The following is a 21,163-nucleotide window of genomic DNA, read 5'->3' as shown; positions in this document are numbered from 1 at the left end:
CACCTGGCTGACCCGTGAGGGTGGAGGTTTCCCAGGAGGACCCTCAGAACAGCGAAGCGCAGGAGAGAGGTCTCCTGCGACGGTCCAAGCCAGCCTCCTTGCTGCACAGAGGGGCACCCGAGGCCGGGCGAGGGGAAGGGATGCGCTCGCTTGCCAACGTCTCCTGCTTTTTGGAGCTCTCTCACCAGCTCAGGCTCTGACTCCTTCTCATCACTCAGCAAAGAGCCCAGTACCTGGGACCCATTTCTTGGCTGATTCATGGGGTGATGGGCAAGGCCAACCGGTTCATAAGTGACAACAGTGGCAGAGACAGCGCATCTCTGGAGCCATCTTCCTAACAGGGCACTCCATCCCTGCAGACTCAGCTGGGAGGTTCTTCAAGAAAGGGTGCCCAGGCCCATCGCTGTGGAGACTAACTCAGTCGGTCTGGGGGAGAACCCCCATGTTGGTATGTTTTAAAACGTCTCCCCCTGAGATGCCGAAGAAGAGCTAGGCTGAGAGGCAGGGCCCTGAAGAAAACCTGGTGCCTGGAACTCCGTATTCCCAGACTGGGTCCCCACTTCTGACATCACACCATTAAAAGGCGTGCATCAGTCGGCCTGCCTGTGAACTTGACCCATCACTACAAACCGTCAGTCATCCAACGTCTTAGTACTCAAAGTGTGGTCCCTGGGCCAGCAGCAGCACCGCCATCACCTGGGGGCTTGTTAGAAATGTAGCATCTCAGGTTCTACCCAGATTTCCTGAATCAGAACCTCTATTTATAGACTCTCAAGTTGTTCAAATACAAATACAAGTTTGAGAAGCACTGACATGCATGCCTGGCACCTAACAGACATTTGAGAAATGCCTGTTTAATAAGCAGAATTTTATTTACCAGAATACTACTTAGAAAACAATCACACCTAAGGCAAAAAGACTCAGTTTAGATGTGAAAACTGAAGATGATTTCTGAGCCATGGGACTGGTGACAGGGGTCCCCTGGGACCCCAAGATCTCTGGCACTGTCAGAGCTCCTCACGAGGGTGGTGCTTTTGGGTTCCCTGAGATGACAAAGCTGAGTTTGGCTGTGAGGGGTGAAAGGTCCTTTGACCCTTCCCTGGGTTCGCTCTCACTTCGCTCTCCTTGGGGGCTGCGTCCCAGCTTGGCAGGTAGCCCACACTCCACGCCAATGTCCCCGACATCAGAGCCTGCCCGTCTCCTCTGGGGCTGCCAGCTCCCACTGCCAAAGCCCAGACAGTGAAAGCGCTCGGCCAAGGAGGGCAAAACATCCAAAGACAGCTGCTGGGAGCTGTGTTCACAGGGCGCCTTGCAGCCTGTCCACTTTGTAGCCAGCATCATGCAGCCAGCATCACTAAGCCAGATCTCAGAACCTGTACACGGAGGGAGCGGTGAAACCTCGCCACGTGAAGGGCATCTTGGGGCAGTTGAACTGAACTGCGGGCTGGTTGGGGATACAGAGACAGTGGACCCTGAGTGCGTGCAGCTGAGTATGAACCTCAGAGGAAAAAGGCTGGGGGGGGGGTGGGGGGCGGGGGGGAAGGTGCTGGGGCCCAGGGAAGGGATACAAATCAGGTTTGCCAGAGAATGAAAGCAGGTGAAAAGAGACACTCCTGTGGGTCACGAGGAAAGTGGGGTTTGATCAGTTATGCCTCCTGCTCTCTTTTCTTGAGCCTTGTGGGTCTGGGGTGGTGAATGGCTATGAGTGATGCTGCCTGGAAAGCCTGCTCCAACCCAGCAGTTTCTCAGCAGCAGAGGAGCAGGGCCCGCAAGGCCGGTTCTCATAATGGGGGGTGTGCCAGGTGTCCAGCACACCCAGCACACCTTCTGTGAGGGCCAAGAGGCCTTGAACCACGACCCAGGAGGCCTGAGGGTCCAGCCCCAGCCCTCTGGTTACACACTTCAAGGAGCTCCCTCTTACACTTAAGCCGAGGCTGCAAGGGATTAAGGGGGCAGTGGGGGCCGAGGGGACACTGTGATCCTGCTGGCCTAAGACAGTCCACTTCTCTGGGAACGGAGAGGTTGGGGGTAGGGGGCTAAAGGACTGACTGAGGCTGAGCACGTCCCAGTGCGGATGCTCTGCCGGACACTGTGAACAAGGCCGCTCTAACCGCGGGTCACTGGAAGAGAAGCCTGACCCGGGCAGGATCTCAGGTGACCCCTGCAGCCAGCTGTCCTTCCCAGCTGGATGCCTCTCATCCCGCGCCCTGTGTGTGTCCACCGCGGGCGCCGGCTGGTTACGCAGAGCTGGCAACCACCGTCAGAAGTCTTGCCCTATCCTGGCCCTTCTCTTCACAAAAGCCAAGGCCAAAGGTCGATCTGTCCCTGACCACCTCCCCCACTCCGCCCCCTCCAGGCCTGGCCTACGTGGCAGACAGGCTGCTCCCTGCCATCACCCTCCACACTCTCCCAGGACATTCCGGCCCACGAGGAACATGCCCGACGTGCAAATCCCTCAGGTAATGCGGGAATTCGTCACCGGGGAGCGTGGGCGATCCAGGAATGGGAACCTGATCGGGGCTGCGAGCTGGACAGAAGCAGCCCGGGCTGGCCAGCGCGGCTCGGGTTGCAGTGAGCAGTCGCCCTGGGAAGACGGGAGGGCGGCGGGATGGAGCCCATGGGCAGCCTTCGGAGGGGGCTCCTCCCTCCCTGTTCCTGGGGAAGGGACGGCCGAGACTGCAAAATCAGGTGGCTAAGACCAGGTGGTCGACACCGGGAGGGGTCTAGGCCTGATGATGAATACAGCCCCTGACTCTCAGAAACGTCACGGTTCGGATGATCTATTACACCGTCACCATCCTTAAGAAAGACCTGCAGGTATTTCTTCCGGCTCTGTGATCCTACTTCTGGAACTTTCAAACTCCTGTTTTACCCTACCTGGGCTGAAACTCAATGCATATCTCAACCCGTCTAAGGTACAGAGGAGGAGCAGAGATGACTTTTTTCCCCAGCCAAGAGTCTCCAAGGACACTCCCAGGCCTGGCACAGCCGCCATCCTATGCCACCTGCTGCCTCTTCACGATGCCACCAGAGCTGGGACCAGTTCCCTTGTGACCACGGTGAAGAGAGACAGCCTTCAGCTCCCCACCTGGCAGATCACATAACCCTGCACTCAGTTTAAGGGCCCATGCCCATCACACACCCCAGTAAAACCATCGCTGGACATCGGCACCCACAGAGGAAGGAAGGGGAGGGGAAGGATTAAGCTCTCCGGGTAGAGGGGCTTGGAGTGGGGAGGCACCAAGAAACGAGACGGCCTTTGACCTCTCTCTGCCCCAGAAGAGGTTTCAAGAAGCCCAGCGCGTCAGCAGACAGACCGCAGCTTTGCAACTCAAAGCCCTTTTGCTATATGCCTTTTGCTGAGACCTATCTCAGCACCACCTACAGGCAGTGCGCCACTGCAGGGCCTGAGGGTGGTCCTGGGGGGCGGGGAGGAGGAGAAGGAAAAGAAAAGTCCATGGCACATTGTGTGTCTGCTGGGAGGGGACGTGGAGAGGTCAAAGCACAGAACGGTCTAAGACAAGAGGAAGCCCTCTTATCATGGAAACAGAGGGGAAGGCTGGTTACACATGAAGCACCTATAAAATTATATTGGTCCATCGTAACCATGGAGCCCTCACACAAACACACGCAAATCTGGCCACTCATCCCTTGCCCTCTGAGTGCCTTTTTATTTTCTATAATTAATCGGGCAAGGGTGGAACTCGGGAGCAGTCCGACCGTGGTCAGAATCCGCAGCCCTCTCTCCAGAGCCGGCCCGCGGCGGGCGGGGCGGGAGGCGCAGCTGTCGCCCGTTACCTGCAGCATGTTGAGCAGCAGGCTGCGGAACTTGGTCCCCTCCACCATGAAGAGCGCCATCTTGTCGCAGAGCTTGGCGGCCGTGAAGGCGAAGCTGCGGTCGGACACGGCCTTCTGGTAGATGGTGCGCACGATCTCCCCCAGCATCTCCTCCGAGTTGGTGGAGTTCTGGGCCTCCTCCATGAAGGTGGTAAGCTTGGCGTCCACGTCGCTGCTGTTGTTCCGCATGCTGTTCAGAATCTCAATCAACTTGTCCATCTTGTTCTGCTGAGGGCTGGTGGTCTCCACAGCCACTTCATCCTGGTGGGGGCGGAGGGGGGAGGCGTAGGGGACAAATCGAGCGGTGCCTGAGTGGGGCCCGGGTTTCCGCTGAGGGTTTCCAGGTTTCCATGCAGGGAGGGCTGTCATCCTCAGAAAGGACCCGTGCCACTTCTAGAACCAGCGGTCTGATCCCCTTGGGACCAGACCTCCACCAAGGACCCTTGGGCCCCAGGCTCCCTGTTCCCCTTCTGCTCGGCCCCTGTGACACCCTGAGTGGATCCTTTTTCTGTGAGCTCTAGCTCTTAACCAGGTTTCTCATATACATTGGCTTGGTTTGTTGGGTCTACCTGTCCATCAGATGTCTCAATGTAGAGATGATTTAATCGGCCTTATTAAAGAATAAGTAAACTAACAGATAAGAAATTGGGCCAAGAGAAAACAAGGGTAGGAAGAGTAGGTCAGGAAGGAGGTGGCATCCCAAATGCCTGCTGTGTTGGTTAAAGGTACCCACAGAGCGGCTACACCTAGTCCTCCAGACTCTCGGCTCTGGACTCATGATGGACTTCAGCCCGAGGACTGTCATGCTCTCTGGGTACAGGGAGCCCTGTGACACGGCCTTGGCATTGCGTGCTGGCTTTTCACAAGTACTGCACACTAAGGAATCCTCCGAAGTGCCGCGGAAACAACTGGCACTTCCCGGAGGGAAATTTCAGATGAAAAACCCTACACCCACTAGAGGTTTCACTATAACTGGGACCAGACCTGCGCTGCACGAGGAAGAAAATGGATCCGACAGTCTCAGAAGTATGTACTCAAACACAGGAGACTGGTGGCCACAAGCGATGGACTTAACTGCTGGGATGTGAAACCAGGGTTGAAGGGCAGGGTCAGAGACACAGAGGGGCGCCCATGTTTGCCATTCTGTCATCAACAGAAGAATCCTGGGCGGGAGGCTCAGCCTGGGGCTCTTGAACCTAGTCTCTATCTCTAGTTGGATGGCTCTGGGAAGTGGCTTCACTCCCTGGGCTTCAGTTTCCTCCCAGTTACATGAGGAGGTTAGATTAGATGGTCTATATAGCTTTCTTTGAGTCCTGCCATTGCCCGAGCCCACGCCCTCCTGGTCCAGGAGTTCAGGAGGCTGGACCTGAGGGCAGTCTTTGCAGCTGAAATACGCGCATCACGAATCTACCTTATCTGTTCTATCTCTCTCTTCCTGCCCCATCCCAACCATGGGCAGGAATAGTGGTCGGTATATAGAATAATCACCCACAAGGGTCTTCTGACAGGTTATGACATTTGACCTTCAGTCTGTCTACAAGGCAGTATTACACCACTGTGTGACACCCATTTTACAGATGGGTACACTGAGGGCACAGAGAGGCAAGGTGGCTTGCCCAAGGCCACCTAGTCAATCAAAGGCAGAGTGAGGACCCAGCTAGTTTGCTTGACTCTAAAGCCTGTGCTGTTTCCCTCTGTGGCACCACGGCTGCATTTAGCAGAACCGAAGAGAACTTAGCAATTCTCTCTCTGGCTGGATTGGAGCAATCTGTCCAGGAAAGTCTTCAGGCAGAGACCACACACAGTGTATACTTGAGAACCTCTCCAGGCTCCTACCTTTGGGACGTAAGGAAATGAAGGATGCTTTTCTCCAGGACCTCACAGTGCCTGCCCTGTGGGGAGTATGGGTGGGCACTCAGGGCTGTAAGGGACGCCAGGAGCAGCATGTCAGCTTCAGGAATTGAGCAAGGAAGAGGTCTGACCTGCCTTGTACTGATTGGGTGTGGACCTGGCCCTCGGAGGTGAAAGTTGGAGGAGAGAAGGCAGGAGAGAGGGGCTGGGGAGAAGCCCGGAACTTCGAGCTCCGCAGAAGCTCCACAAGGAGGACTCCACGTAGTCTCCCCATGCCTGGGAATGCTGGGGGCAAGCTGGCCTTTCCTGGGAATACTTCTTCTCCAAGGTGACCTTACACCCGTGGCTGGGGATGGGGAGCCAGGGTGAGCAGAGTGGACCCAATGCTGCCAGGGAGAGAGCCCCAGCTCTCCTCTGGAGGCTCGGGGCATCTCTTCCTGAATGTGTGAACCAAGCTCTGGAGGCCAGGGCAGGAAGAGGGTGAGGAATGAGAGCTCATTCCAAATTTAAGGAGGCCCTCCTTCTCAGGGCCATGCCCATGCACGATGGGCACCTGAGCGATGCTGAGAGTGAGTGCCTCCTTAAATCCGCCCCCCTCTCTGCTCCTCCCTGCTGCTGGTTGTTGGGGAGGAGAGTGGCAAGGCTGAAGCCAGCCTGCTGCACTCTGTCCAGCTCACCTTTGCTCTCCCCTGGCAGGAAGCACAGCCTGGCTGGTACTCACCTTGGGGAGAAGCATTCTTATCTCATAGGCTCTGTGTTTCCCCCAGATGCCCTTTAGCACTAACAGGCCGGCATCCGCCCCCAGATAATGCTGGGTGGAGGGGCACCAGGCCTTCTCTGCCACCCTCCTGGCCACCTGGAGGCACATGCCTCTTCCCCCACCCTCCCTTCTCAGGCTGGGGACTGGTACCAGGTGTCCAGCTGAGCCTCCTGGAGGGTGGAACGTGCTGGAGGGAGTTCACATGCAGAGCTGGCCATGGGTCTGCCTTCTGCAGACCAGGGCTCTCTCGGGCAGCAGACAGCAGGTGCTGGTCTCTGCCTCCACAAGGCTCCCCAGGCTCACACCCCCAAGCCCTTCCACCCAGGTGCCTACCTCGTGCTGTCCTCCCTGGTGCAAGAGAACAAGGAAAATTCAATTACCGGTACCTTTTCTTTCAGCCTTCGCCGCAGCCTGTCTTTGGAAGACTGGAGCAGGGTAATTTTGGGGCGCTCCCCGCCACGCTCGGGAATAATACTGTCTTTAAGCTTTGTCTCGGCCTCTGGACACCCCGGCTGCAGCAGGGTGAGCCTCTCGGAAGCCGCTAGGGCCAGGGCATCAGGGCTGCGGGGGGACTCGAGGCCGCCGTGCCCAGCATCCCCCAGGGCATCCTCGAGTCTGGGGCCCTCCGTGGGCACGGTCTCTTTGGCCTTGCGGTGGGCGCCTGCCTTCCCCTTGTCGCCGGAAGGATGCTCCATGTTGCTGTGGTGCCAGCGCCGGTTCTGGCTGTAGCCGTGGTGGCTGGACCTCCCTGAGGGGTGGGGCGCCGAGCCCCCCTGGTAGGATTTCTGGTGGTCCCTGTTGTGTTTGGCACTGCCTGGCGGGTGGTCACCGTGCTGTTGGGGCTTGTTCCCTCCTGGGGGTCTCTGCTGCCGCCTGCCAAACAAAGGGGAAAGACAAGAGAGGGTCACTGGGGGCACTGGCCAGAGTCCCTATGTCCAAATACCTGCAGAGGAATTCATTTCTTCATTCCTTCAGTACTCTCACTGAAGGCCTCCTATGCACCAGGCTCTGCAATGGGGCCTGGGGTTACGGGAGAGAATATGACAGATAGGTCCCTATGATCACTCAGGATTTAAGTCAACTCTTGACTTAAAATAAGTATTTTATTCTCTTATTAGAATATGCATAAATACATGTGTAGGAAACAAAATTAAAGTGATACAATTGGAGTAGACAGCGAACCCTCCTGACTGTCCCCAGATACCCCACTATATTTCTTGAAGCAACCATTCCCATTTTGTGAACACATTCTATGCGTGTTGCAGTAAAGATGTCCACACAGAACTGCACTGGATAGTGAAAGTCGCTCAGTTGTGTCCGACTCTTACAGTCCGACTATACAGTCCATGGAATTCTCCAGGCCAGAATACTGGAGTGAGTAGCCTTTCCCTTCTCCAGGGGACCTTCCCAACCCAGGGATCGAACCCAGGTCTCCCACCTTGCAGGCAGATTCTTTATCAGCTGAGCCACAAAGGAAGCTTCAGCTAACAAGCATTCTATTAATGATGTTTTAACCATCATGGCCCGTGAACAGTTATACCATTTGTTAAACAACCTTTCTTTAGGTACACTGACATTTTCACCCCCAAGCTATGAACAAAATATGCTATGAGAAGACTTCCCTGGTGGTCTAGTGGTTAACAATCTGCCTGCCAATGCAGGGAACACGGGTTCAACCCCTGTTCCAGGAAGATGCCACGTGTCACGGAGCAACTTAGCCTGTGCACCACAGTCGTGAGCCTGTGAGCTGAAACTACGGAAGCCTGAATGCCCTTGTGAGCTCTGCAACAAGGGAAGCCACCGGCGTGAGAACCCTGTGCAACTAGAGAGCAGCCACCCCGCTAACCGCCGCAACTAGAGGAAGTCTGTGCAGCAACAAAAACCCAAACGAAGCCAAACATAAATAAATAAACAATTTTTTAAAATGCTATAAGAAATTATTACAGGCTGAACTGTGTTCCCTCCAAATTTGTATGTTGAAGCCTCAACCCCTGGGACCTCAGAATGTGACTGCATTTGGAGTGAGGGCCTTTAAAGTTGTGACTAAGTTAAAATGGAGCTGTTAGGGTGGGCCTCAATCTATTGCTATCACCTTATGGTAGCCTGAGCCTTGGGCTTCAGACGTGATATTTAACATGGTAGTTTTTGGCAAACAGGCTCACTGATTTACTTGACACTTTCAAAGCAGAGAGTCTCATCCTTGAATAAGTGAAAGCCACTCAGTCATTGCAACCCCATGGACTATACAGTCCATGGAATTCTCTAGGCCAGAATACTGGAATGGGTTAGCCTTTCCCTTCTCCAGGGGATCTTCCCAACCTAGGGATTGAACCCAGGTCTCCCGCATTGCAGGCAGATTCTTTACCAGCTGAGCCACAAGGGAAGCCCAAGAATACTGGAGTGGGTAGCCTATCTTTTCTTCAGTGGATCTTCCCGACCCGGGAGTCGAACTGGGGTCTCCTGCATTGCAGGCGGATTCTTTACCAGCTGAGCTACCAGGGAAGCCAGAGATTCTCATACGGAACAAATCTGGGCTGTGCATCATGGGACAAACCCCACATGTTTTGATCTGCAGACTAAAAGACAGCAAGGGGGTGGGGGGTATCCTGGGGACTCTTCAGTCTTGCACCAAAGGGCTGCTTCCATCACTGAAGTGCTCCTGCATTCCACCTGTTTTGCCCTAATGGTGTTTCTCACGTCATAACCTTATTTGAAGTGCAGCTGGAGAACAGGGTAACCATGAGCCTCTCAAAGTTGTAAAGTGAGTGAAGAACGTTTACGGAGAGAAGCTCCACATTCTAGCAAATGAGGCTCCCATCCCATTCTGTGATCCATCTCTTTGCCCGATACAACAGACCTTCAATGCATTGCATTTTATGAACAAACTGTATTTACTTGCTCTAAAATTATCATTACTTACATAAACTCAATTTCGATGTTCACGTCATCATTTTGTATCTCTGAAAACTTGGGGGTATCCTGGGTTTGGGGTTAAATGGATCATTTTCCCATTAAAATTAATGAAAATTTTTTCACTGAAAAGCTTGTCTTCTACCAGGATCAAATGTTGGCGAGGATGTGCAGAAAAGGGAACTCTTGTACAGCGTTAGTGGGAATATAAAGTGGTGCAGCCACAGTGGAAAACAGTATGGAAATATGACCCAGCAACTCCAGTCCTGTGTATATATCTGAAGAAACCAAAACCACTAATTTGAAAAGATATATGCACCTCAATGTTCCCTAGCAGCATTATTTGTAATCGCCAAGACATGGACACAACCTTAGTGTTCATCAACAGAAGTTGTGGTACATACACAATGGAATACTACTCAGCCACAAAAAACAATGACTATTTGCATATGCAACAACATGGATGGACATGGAGGGCATTATTCTAAGAGGGAAAAGACAGAGAGAGAAATACTTGATATATCGCTTATACGTAGAATCTAAAAAATACAACAGACTAATGAATATAACTGAAAACAAGAGGGACTTCCCTGGTGATCCAGTAGTTAGGACTCTGCCCTTGCATTGCAAGGGGCACAGGTTCGATCTCTCGTGTGGTCAAAAAAAGAAGCAGACCCACAGATGTAGAGAACAAACTAGTCGTTACCAGTGGGGAAGGGCTATATATAAGGGCAGGGGAGTGCGAGGCACAAACTCTTGGGTGTAAAATAAGCTCAAGCATGTGCTATACAACTTGAGGAATATAATCCCTATTTTGCAATAACTGTAAATAGAAAGTAACTTTTAAACATTGTATAAAAATTAAGAAATTAAAAGAAAAGCTTTCCCTAGGTGGCAGGGTTTACAGACAGAGTTAAAATTGTTAAGTGAGGGTTTCCCTGGTGGCTCAGTGGTAAAGACTCCACCTGTCAATGTAGGAGGCACAGGTTCAATCCCTGGTCTGGAAAGATCTCACATGCTGCAGAATACCTAAGCCCCTGAGCCACAACTACTGAGCCTGTGCTCTAGAGCCTGGGGACCGCAACTGCTGAAGCCCACACACCTACAACCTGTGCTGCACAGGAGAAGGCACCAGGGAGAGAAGTCCGTGCACCACAACGAAGAGGGGCTCCTCACTCGCCGCAAACAGAGAAAAGCACCCGCCGCGAAGACTCAGCACAGCCGAAAATAACATGTAAAAAAGCGCTTTTAAAAAAGTTTAAAAATAAAGCTGCCAAGTGAGAGACAAGTGTATAGGTTTCTTTTTGTTTCCACACAAACAGTAACTTATAACACACTGTATATTAGAAGCAGAAATGAGTATGTTTTTGGAGGAAACTTCAACGATTTGTTACAAAAGCCTCTAAAACATGTAAACCGCTAGCCCTTGTAATTTATCCACTTGTGACAATTTATCCAAAGGAAATTATCAAAGCATAGGGATGAAAAAAAAAAAAAGCATAGGGGTCTTCATCACAGTTGTGTTTAGAACAGATAAAAACGGACAGTGAAACAACGAACGTGGTGAGAAATCTCACTCTGTGCCGAGTGTGTTGTGTGTGCAGCACAGTGTTAGCTTTCATGGCAAGTGTTTATATGCATAGAAAAATCTGGAAGGACACTCAACAAAATGCTAACAGTCATCATCCCTGGGGGATGGGGTGAGGATTTTTCTTCTTCTTTTGTGTTTTCTAAGTGAACATAAATTTATTTTTCTAAACTTTTTATTGTGGGATAACTATAGATTCACATGCAATTGTAAGAAAGACTACAAAGAGATTTTTTTGTATCCTTTTCCCAGCTTCCTTCCATGGTAACATCTTGCAAAACTATAGTTCAAGGTCACCACCAGGATTTTTGACACTGACTCAGTCAAGATATAGAACATTTCTATCACCACCATCTCCTGTACTGTGCTGCCTTTTCATAGACACACTTACCTCCCTCCCTCCTTAGCCCCTGGCAACAACTAATCTAGTTTCCATTTCTACCATTTTATCATCTCAAGAATGTTATACACATATAGTATGTGACCCAATGGGATTGGCTTTTTTTCGCTTAGCATAATTCCCTGGCGATCCATCCAGGTGACTGCATGTATCCACAGCTGTTCCTTTTTCACTGCTGAGTAGTGTTCCATAGTGTGGCTATATCAGCGAGTTTAGTCATTTACCCTCTGAAGGACATCTGGGTTGTTTCCAATTATTGGCTGTCGTGCAGAAAGCAGCTAGGAAAATCTGTTCACAGGTTTCTGTGTGGACATAGTTTTCATTGCTCTTGAATAAATGCTTGTGAGCACCACTGCTGTGTTGAAAGGTAACTGCATATTTAATTTTTAAAGACGTTATCAAACTGTTTTCCATAGAGGCTGTACCATTTTACATTCCCACTAGCAATGCACGAGAAGTTTTCAACCATTGTTTCTTTGGGTCATTTTCAGTTACACCCTTTTTTTCTGCTACCTCCCAGATGACCTGCCTGTTGGAGTTTTGGTTACGGTCCTCTAGGTCTGTGAAGCTCATTTCATTCTTTTCTATTTTCTCACTGTTGCTCAGACTAGGTCATGTCTGTTGTTTCTTTTCCAGAACACTGGTTCCTCCCTTTCATTTGATGCTTTGTTGTATCTCCTACTTCTTTGCCGAGACATACATATATATATATATACACACACACATATATATATATATATTTTTTTTTGGTGTATCAAGAGGGTTTGGAGTTGCTCTTTGAAGCATTTTTATGCTGCTTTGTCACACAATTCTAACGTTTCTGTTATTTCAGTATTGACATGTATTGTCTTTTTTCATTCAAGTGAGATCTTTCAAGGCTTTGGTATGACAGGAGATTTTTGGTTGAAAGCTGGACAGGTTGGGTATTATGTTATGACATTTGACTTAATCAACTCTTCCTGTTTGGCTGGCTTCTCCTGCTGGCGTCCTCTGACCTTGGTCTGGTAGCAGAAAGAGCTGCACTGTCTCATTACTGCAGGGTAGGGGGAGAAGTCAGGTTCCCCACCAGGCCTTCTTTGATACAGCAAGGGGGGTACTCTTTCATGCCGCCCACGGTGGGGGTTCTGGGTCCTCACACAGACAGCTCCCCTGGCTAGGAGGAGGAGGGTGCCTCCCTGCTGCTCCCCATGTAGCCTCCACTGACACAGAGGCAGGGCTGGTCAGTAACCCCCAGGCATGAGTCCCAACCCAGCCCCCGGAGTGGGGCTTCCCACTCAGCTTCCCTGACCCCACCCTGGCGGGCTTTGGGTGCCTCATCACAGCCTGGCGAAGGTGGAATCCTGGTCCTTCATTTGTCCCTTCTGGCACAGGTGGGATGGAGCTAGTTTTTTCTAGGGCATTTGCCTGAAGTAGAGCAGCTTCTGCCGAAGAGTTCTCTGTCTTAAGAGGCTGTTCCTTTCTGGTTCGCTGGCTGCAGAGGGCAGGCTTCCGTTGGGGCCATGTTGGTCTGTCTGCACCTGTGGGTGTTTCTGGGTTGCTAAATACGTTCCCTCCAAGTCTGAGATGAATGAGGCTTAGAAGAAAACTCACTCACTGCTGTGTCGCCCCTCAGGGGCCAAGGCCCCAGTCAGTCTGCCTTCTCTCTGCCCTTCAGTGTTCTCTTGTGTTTGACTGTATACACAAAAATCCAGGGGTTTTAGATGTGTTTATTTTAATGATTTGAGTCAATAGGGCTTCCCAGGTGACGCTAGTGGCGATGAACCCGCCTGCCAGTGCAGGTTAGACATAAGAAGACGTGGGTTCGATCCCTGGGTCGGGACGATCCGCTGGAGGAGAGCATGGCAACCCACTCCAGTATTCTTGCCTGGAGAATCCCATGGACAGAGGAGCCTGGCGGGTTACAGTCCACAGGGTGGTACAGAGTCAGAAATGACTGAAGTGACTTAGCGCGGCACGGCACAGAGTCAAAAGAGGCAGCTCCTTCATCCAAGCCCACCACCACCACCACCACCACCGACAGGCCTAAGGCCTTCGTTTCCTTTCCTAATGGTCTCATTCAAAACACAGGAACCAACATGGGCCTAACACTAAGTTCTGGAAGAAGTCTGCATTCAGAGCAGGGGAATCCATCAGCATGGGCACCTGGGCCAAGGGCAACAGGGACAAGCTGGGCCCCACCAGCAAGGTGACTCACTGAGCTGGGCTCCTCCCAAGACCACCAACTGCCCTCACGTGTGCCGGACGCCCGAGACACAGGTCAGCTCAGGGGTCTGGACCCCCTTATTCGGAGAAGCCCTGGGAGAGCAGACGAAATTCCACGGCCCACCAACTCCCCAGGACTTTTTGTCGAGACTTTTTCTAAATTCTCTCTACTTTTATTTTTTAAACTTTGTTTTCATTCAGTTGCTAAGTTGTGTTGGACATTTTGCAACCTCACGGACTGGAGCACGACAGGCTCCTCTGTCCTTCACCTTCTCCAGGAACTTGCTCAGATTTGTGTCCGCTGAGTCAGTGATGCTATCTAACCATCTCATCCTCTGCTGCCCTCTTCTCCTTTTGGCCTTCAATCTTTCTCAGCCATCAGGGTCTTTTCCAATGAGTCAGCACTTTGGATCATGTGGCCAAAGTACTGGAGTTTTAGTTTTAGCATCAGTTCTTCCAATGAAAATTCAGGGTTGATTTCCTTTAGGATTGACTGGTTTGATCTCCTTGCTGTCCAAGGGACTCTCAGGAGTCTTCTCCATCACCACAGTTCAAAAACATCAATTCTTCGGCACTCAGCCTTCTTTTCGTTCAACTCTCACATCCATCCATGACTCCTGGAAAAACCATAGCTTTGACTAGACAGACTTTTATCAGCAAAGTGACGTCTCTGCTTTTTAATACGCTGTATAGATTTGTCACAGCTTTCCTTCTGAGTGTCTTTTCATGGCTGCAGACACTGTCCGCAGTGATTCTGGAGCCCAGGAAAATAAAGTCTGTCACTGTTTCCATTTTTTCCCCTTCTGTTTGCCCTGCAGTGATGAGACTGGATGACATGATCTTAGTTTTTTTGAACGCTGACTTTCAAGCCAGCTTTTTCATTGTCCTCTTTCACCCTCAGCAAGAGGCTCTTCAGTTCCTCTTTACTTTCTGCCATTAGAGTAATATCATGTGCATATCTGAGGCTGTTGATATTTCTCCTGGCAATCTTTAATTCCAGCTTGTAATTCATCCAGCCTTGCATTTCACACGATGTACTCTGCATAGAAGTTAAATACGTAGGGGAACACTATACAGATTTGTTGTACTCCTTTTCCAATTTTGAATCAACCAGTTATTCCATGTTCAGTCCTAACTGTTGCCTCTTGATCCACATACAGCTTTCTCAAGGGACAGGTAAGGTGGTATGGTACTCTCATCTCTTCAAGAATTTCCCACAGTTTGTTGTGATCCACACAGTCGAAGGCTTTAGCGTAGTCAATGAAGTAGATGTTTTTCTGAAATTCTCTTGCTTTCTCCATGATCCAGTGAACGCTGGCAATTTGGTTTCTGGTTCCTCTGCCTTTTCTAAACTCAGTTTGTACATCTAGAAGCTCTTGGTTCATGAACTGCTAAAGCCTAGGTTGAAGGATTTTGAGCATAAGTTTGCTAGCATGTGAAATGAGTGCAACTGAACAGTAATTTGAACATTCTTTGGCACTGCCTTTCTTTGGGACTGGAATGAAAACTGACCTTTTCTATTCCTGCGGCCACTGCTGGGTTTTCCAAATTTGCTGACATATTGAAGGCACCACTTAAACGGCGTCATCTTTTATGATTTTAAATAGCTACTTTACACCGATTGACCTTTTTTCCTTCCACTCTCTTTGTTCTTTGAGTGTGAGTAATTTTTAAGCCCAGAGAAGAACCTTGGAAATTCCCTGGCAGATAATGCTTGATTCTCACAACTTCTGTCATCCTTATTTAGAATTTTTGTGCTGCCTGCCGCTATGGACCCAAAGAATGCCCCCAAAGAATGCCCCCCAGAGGACGGTTGACCAAGGCCTTCCCAGGATCTGTCTTGAAACTGGCTTCCCACTTGCTGTATCAGGAATTCCCCTCTCTCTGCCCAGCATCCTCCCAGTCCTCCTCCCCACCTCTCAAAAAAATCCCACCTCTTTCCACCCAGAGGAGAAAGGAGGTAATTTCTACATGGTAGTCAAGATCTTAGAAAGAAATCAGCCTAGGTCTTGCAGAGCTTCTGCTATTGTTTTCTGGAAATTGTGTGGCGCCTGGAACTCCATGTTCTTCTGGTTCAAAAAACCTTGGAAGGACTTCCCTGGTGGTCCAGTGGTTAAGAATCTGCCTTGCAATGCAGGGGACTCAGGTCTGATCACTGGTTGGGGAACTAAGATCCCACATGCCACAGGGCAACTAAGCCAAAACTACTGACCCTGCCTGCCGCAACTAAAGAGGCTGTGTGCCCCAATGAAGATCCTTCGTGCTGCAACTAAGACCCAATGCAGCCAAATAAAAAAATTTAAAAAAGATCTTGGAGCCAGCCAGTCCTGTCAACAAAGCAATGACCAGGAAGAATGTCTCAGGTTGCTGAGCACCAGTGGGTGTTCTCAGACTCACTCTGCCTGAGTGGCAGCTCCTTTGTACACGTGGAGTGATGTCTGCAGGAGGGAAGGAGAGGCTTGGAGGTCCACCTTTGAGAGTCTGCTCCTAAATGCAGAGACAAGACTTATGAATGCAAAAGGAGGTGGGCTGCTATGGGGCTGGATGGCAAAAGAAGTTGGCTGGGTGGCCCCTAGGAGGGCAGGGAAGGTGTCCCTGGAGGAGGGGCACAGGGCACGGAGCCCCATTTCCTGCTTAGTTTTCAGGGTTAGTGACTGTTGGGACTGGTCTCTAAGTGCTGGTCAGTCAAGAACCTTTCTTCCCATTTTACAGATAAGGCAACTGAGGCTCACTGAAGAGAAGCCCCACAGCAGAGGGCCTCGCAGAGGCTCTCAGGAGTGTGCCCAGCCAAGTCGGCAGGTCACAGCTCCCAAGCGTCCACCCTCCTGTCTCCCACGTGCCCTCAGATTCAGCCCCCTCAGTAGAGAAGGGCTGAGCTACCATGGAGACCCGCCATGCCGATGACCCCACGAGGCCCATGTCGTTGGCCTGGGAACAGACTGAGAGGGCCTTAGCCCAAGGACCAGACTTGGGGCTGGGCCTCGGGCTCCAACAATGGAGGCCCAGCTCCCCAGCTCTGGCCATTCACAAATATTTGTCAGCGGTCGCTGGCTGAGCCAGCCAAAACCAACTCCTCTCTTCTGTTTGCTGGCCCTGGGTTTCGTCGATACCTTCCTTCAGGGGCCAGCTGGCGGCTCCCCATGAAACCTGTGGGTTTAGGTTTGGCTGATCCGGGATGAGCCGCTGTTGCTCCCAGCGGCGAGGAAGGAAGCCGCATTTGGTCTCTGATACCCGGATATGTGGGTCCAGGTTTTGGAGACGTATCAGACGTGCAGCCGTGCCAGCCAGAAAGGGCAGAAATCCTCCTCAGGACTTCTGCTCAGGATGTTCGAATCTCGCGGTGGGGGGTAGCTTTCCCTGGTGGTGGTGGGGGAGCAGGGGGCGTGGCTTAGGAGATAAGATTAATATTCCATTTGCGCTCCTGGCAACACCTGCTGTTAGGAAAATAATGCTTTTTTTTTGCGAATGGAAATTGTCAGTATGTTTTTTCCATCACTCATTTAGTTTATTCTTTCTTTTTTGGGTTCTGAAATCAGATGTCTTATTTCACTCTCAGACTGCTCTCTTTTATTAAGAAGAAGAAAAAAAAGTTCTCGGAAGACCACAGCTGCATTTTGGGAGGTGGGTGTATGGAGAATAACTTCAGATTTTGTTTTTAAAAACGACTTTAACAGCAGTCCGAAGGCAGACAAACGTCTCTCTGTTCATTTTTTATTTCATAATCTTTCCCAACGAGATATTCGGAGGGCCACCGACTTATTATGGTTCTCACAATGTCGGACACTTCACCACATAATTTGTAGGTCTGCTTAAAAATTTCTGAAAGCAAAATTCCAAGGGCAAGCGGTTGGAAAACTATGCACGGGCTCGTATTTCTTGCCTTCAGAAAAAGTGATGACTGCTCATTACTAGCTCAGGCGCCTCCAGTCCTGCCCACCTACACACGCCCCACAGGGGCCCCACCTCCTCTGCCCCAGCCCCTGAGCCGAGCAGGGGCTGCCCTGAAATGAGCTCGGCAGGCGGGGCGCGGAAACAAGGGCCGCCCGCCACACACAGCTGCCCCAGTCTGCAGAGAATGGGAAGCTTAGCAAGGAAAAGCATAGAGGAGACGCACTTCCCTCTTCAGGGAGCCAACGGAGGGAGACATGATACTGGTTTAAACCACAATGATCAGAGTAGCCTGCGTTCACTGAGATAACACACACTCGGGGCTGAAAGAGGTGTTGGAAATCCAGAGTCTGCTCTGCAGGACACTCCTCCTCTGTCTGTCTGTCTGTCTGTGGGACTACAGCCAGCTCCGAGCCTGGCTCAGGGCGGGGGTGGGGGGTGGGGGGTGCAGGGCTTCACCCCTCTGTGTCTCTGTCCCTAGCAGTACTGGCCTCCAGCTCACAGGTGGCTGTGAAGATATACACAAGCGCCAGCACGACAGTCTTACGGATGAGAAAGCCAAGGCTCAGAGAGCTTGCTTCGCTCCCCTTCAGGCTGTCCAGCTAGTTAGTGGCAAAGCCTGTCCGGGACCTCGGATGTGTGTTTGTGCTGTCAGGTGCTGCCTGAGACACTACACGGCTGGATCTCACATGACTATTCTGAGGCCTCAGGAGGTCTCAGGTCTGGAGAACCGGAGCATCACTAGCCACCTAGACAACGGAACCGCCTGTAACTGCCATCAACCACAGGGTGCAGGGACCGCAGCACCCTGGCTGGCTCACTCCCACACCAGGTCCCCTGACAACCCGCGAGCAGCACTGCGTGCTTCAGGAACACTCTTGCCGCCGTGGACGGTCAGCCAAGCTTCAGAGGCTCCCACGCCGGCAGACTATGGGGCTCCCCTTTCGCTCAGAGTCGGGTAGGAAATGATTCAGGACTGAGGTCCCTGCTTAGCTGAGACAAAAGTTCATGCAAGGAGCTCAGTCTTCCGTGGAACGGATGGAAAGCTTTAGAAACCAGATGGTCACCTGCCTAAAGGGATGCTTGGAATGGAAGTGAGAGGGTCTGAATCTGGACCCTGAGGCAGAGAAAAGACTTTCCTCACCAACTACAGAACTGAATGAACGAAGGAAGGAAGAGGGGAAAAGGCAGCTTCATTTATTGCTTCATTAATTAAACTTGTTCCGAGATTTGGCTCTGCCTGGAGGTTAAGCAGAGGTATCAGTGGGCTTGCCCAAGACCATGCAGTTCCTCGAACACTTTGAGGGAAGCTGGGCTTGCGGGGGGGCGGTGTGTATAACAAAAGCTGTTTAGCTGGCTTTAAGGAGTCTCTAAACACCTTTCCTAACCTACCCAGGCTTCGAGGGCCAGATCTGCCAAGAAGCCTTCCCCCAGCTCCCAGGATGCCTCCTCTATCTCTAAACTCCTAATGAGATCATAGTCTGGCTTTCCTAGTCTCTGCCACCTATGGCCTTGGGCATTCCTCTTGCACACCCTTAAAAGCATCTACTTTATTCAGAGCCTTTTCTAAATCTCCCCCAGGGGTCTGTGGTGGGGCTGGGCACTCATTCATGCCTGAAGTGAGCCCCAGCGAGCCAGGTCCTGGGGAAACAGCAATGACTCTGATACAGGGTTGTGTCCTTACAGAGCTTAGGATCCATGCAGAGAGATAGACACCATTCCATTAATTACAGAAACAGGTATCTGGCTACAACCAGGCACAAGAGTCATGGAGGAAGGGAGGCAGAGAAGAGCACAGAGGTCTGTTCTAGTCTGATCCTGGACACAGGACTGGCCCCACGATCTGTGGGACGCTGTGCAGAAACAAAAATGTGGGCCTCTTGTTCAAAAACTGTCCTGGCAGCTACAGCAGAGCATTAACCCAAGCACAGCCCTTGGGAGCGCGAGTCGCAGCGTGAGACCACAGACTGCACACCCGAGAAGCCAGCCCTGCCAGGAGGGCTGCCCCGAGGAACGGGACTGGAGCCGAAATCACAAGATGCGGAACGACAGTAATGAAAACACGCTAACACGTATGGAGCGCTAACCACGGGGCCAGCACAGCTTTCATTTACCCCAGGAGGGCAGGACCGCTGTTCACTCTGCTTTACAGAGACATCAGTGAGGCATCGAAAGGTGAGCACTTGCCTAAGGCCACACAGCTTGCAAGAAACAGCACTTGGTTTGAACCTAGGTAGTCTGGCCTGAGAATGAGTGCCCTCAACCACCATGCTCTCTTGCCTCAAGGTTTTGCTGCCTGTTCCAGGGTTCTGGGGTTTCCCAGGTGGCACAGTGGTAAAGAATCCGCCCGCCAGTGCAGGAGATGCAGGAGACTTGAGTTTGACCCCAAGGTCAGGAAGATCCCCTGGAGGAGGGCATGGCAATCCACTCCAGTATTCTTGCCTGGAGAATCCCACGAACAGAGGAGTTCCGTGGGTTACAGTCCCTAGGGTCACAAAGAGTCAGACAAACTGAGCAACTGAGCATGCACGCACGCACCTGAGTCCTGAGGGCGTGGGGCAGCCTGCACACCACCGCTGAGCAAGGGACCCAAATCTGGAGAACCCCAGGCCATGGCCAAGGCCAGTGGAGGAGGGGTCCTGGGTTTGGCACACACCACACATGTGGTGCAGAAACAAAGGCTGAGCTGGAGGCCACTGGGGACAAAGGAGGCTGAGAGGCCTGAGAGAGGGGAAAGCCTGGGAGGGCTCTGGACCGGGCATTCTGGGTCGAGGTTTGGAAATCCGGCCTTCCAGCCTTGGCTCCAGTGTGTCTGGGGAAAACCACAGAAGCCACATGTGGCCCTCGGGTTTCCATCTGCGCTGGGAACAGTCCTTTCCCCACCACAGTCTGCTAGTGCCTGCGGCTAGGGCCCGTGGAACAGGGCTGGGGGGAGCTGGAGTTTTCAGGTGGCCCGCTGGCTTCAGCCCTGCACTCGGGGTGGGGAAGAGCTGTGGGCTCCTTCCACCCACCTCTATCCTAGGGCAGCACAGACGGCCATGGGGAAACCACTTTCTCTGGGCTATTAGATGGGTCTCTGAGTCTCACTCCACAGTCAGGGCATTTCTGAGGGCCTCCTCTCAAACACCCCCTGGAAATCCAGGGCTCACAGCACCAATCAGCTGGGCAGCTTGGGCAAAGCACCCACCTCCCCATGTCTCAGCATTCCTGTCTACAGAATGGGAACACCAGATCCTCACTCAAGGCATTTCCTTAGGTGGCTTCCCACCTTCTCCGCGTTCTTGCCAAGATCATAAGGCTAACTGACATTACAATACAATCAAACCCGGGAGAGCCTTTGGGGAACAAAGGCACATTATAAATACGAGGTATTATTTTGGTTCCAGGGTGAATCAGGCATTCCAAGAATCTTTGGCCTCATACGGTCTGAGGCAGCGTGATGTCATGGGAAGAACATGCGGCTGCCCTAGCGGACTGTTTCCAGGGAAAGGCCCTCGCCCTTCCGCCTCGCGCAGCCAAGCCCTGCAGTCTCCTATCTGGCCCGGGGACCCTCAGTGCAGCCTGCTGGCCGGACCAGGCATCACCGAGGTAGGTGCCCATGCTGGGCGCACTCTGGGTCTGGTGGACAGCAGCCACAGATACACGTAAATCCCAGCTGGGATCCTCCATTTTCCAGCTAAGCTGAAACTGTGGCTAAACCGACCAAGTCATGCCAGTCAACATCAGG

The 21,163-nt window shown here is 51.8% G+C and overlaps 1 protein-coding gene and 1 long non-coding RNA gene across 3 annotated transcripts in view; one reads left to right on the top strand and one right to left on the bottom strand.

Moving 5' to 3' along the window:
- CTIF (cap binding complex dependent translation initiation factor) overlaps positions 1-21,163 on the bottom strand; it is a 290,261-nt gene that overhangs the window by 98,374 nt on the left and 170,724 nt on the right. Inside the window, exons 8-9 of one of the 2 annotated variants that reach the window (XM_068993958.1) lie at positions 6,829-7,321; positions 3,799-4,098 (exon numbers count right to left, since the gene is read on the bottom strand). In XM_068993958.1, the coding sequence (XP_068850059.1) occupies positions 3,799-4,098; positions 6,829-7,321 (793 nt within the window). The remainder of the gene's footprint in view (positions 1-3,798; positions 4,099-6,828; positions 7,322-21,163) is intronic. The other variant, XM_068993957.1, reaches the window with a different exon arrangement.
- On the top strand, positions 2,360-10,572 carry LOC138097668 (uncharacterized). The gene is made up of 3 exons (XR_011146502.1): positions 2,360-2,459; positions 6,847-6,970; positions 8,014-10,572. It is a non-coding gene; the product is annotated as an uncharacterized lncRNA (long non-coding RNA).

Source organism: Capricornis sumatraensis, chromosome 21 (genome assembly GCF_032405125.1).
Source record: "Capricornis sumatraensis isolate serow.1 chromosome 21, serow.2, whole genome shotgun sequence".
Classification (NCBI taxonomy): Eukaryota; Metazoa; Chordata; class Mammalia; order Artiodactyla; family Bovidae; genus Capricornis; species Capricornis sumatraensis.
Note: the sequence above shows the minus strand (reverse complement) of the source record. Positions and strands in the feature narration are given on the sequence as shown.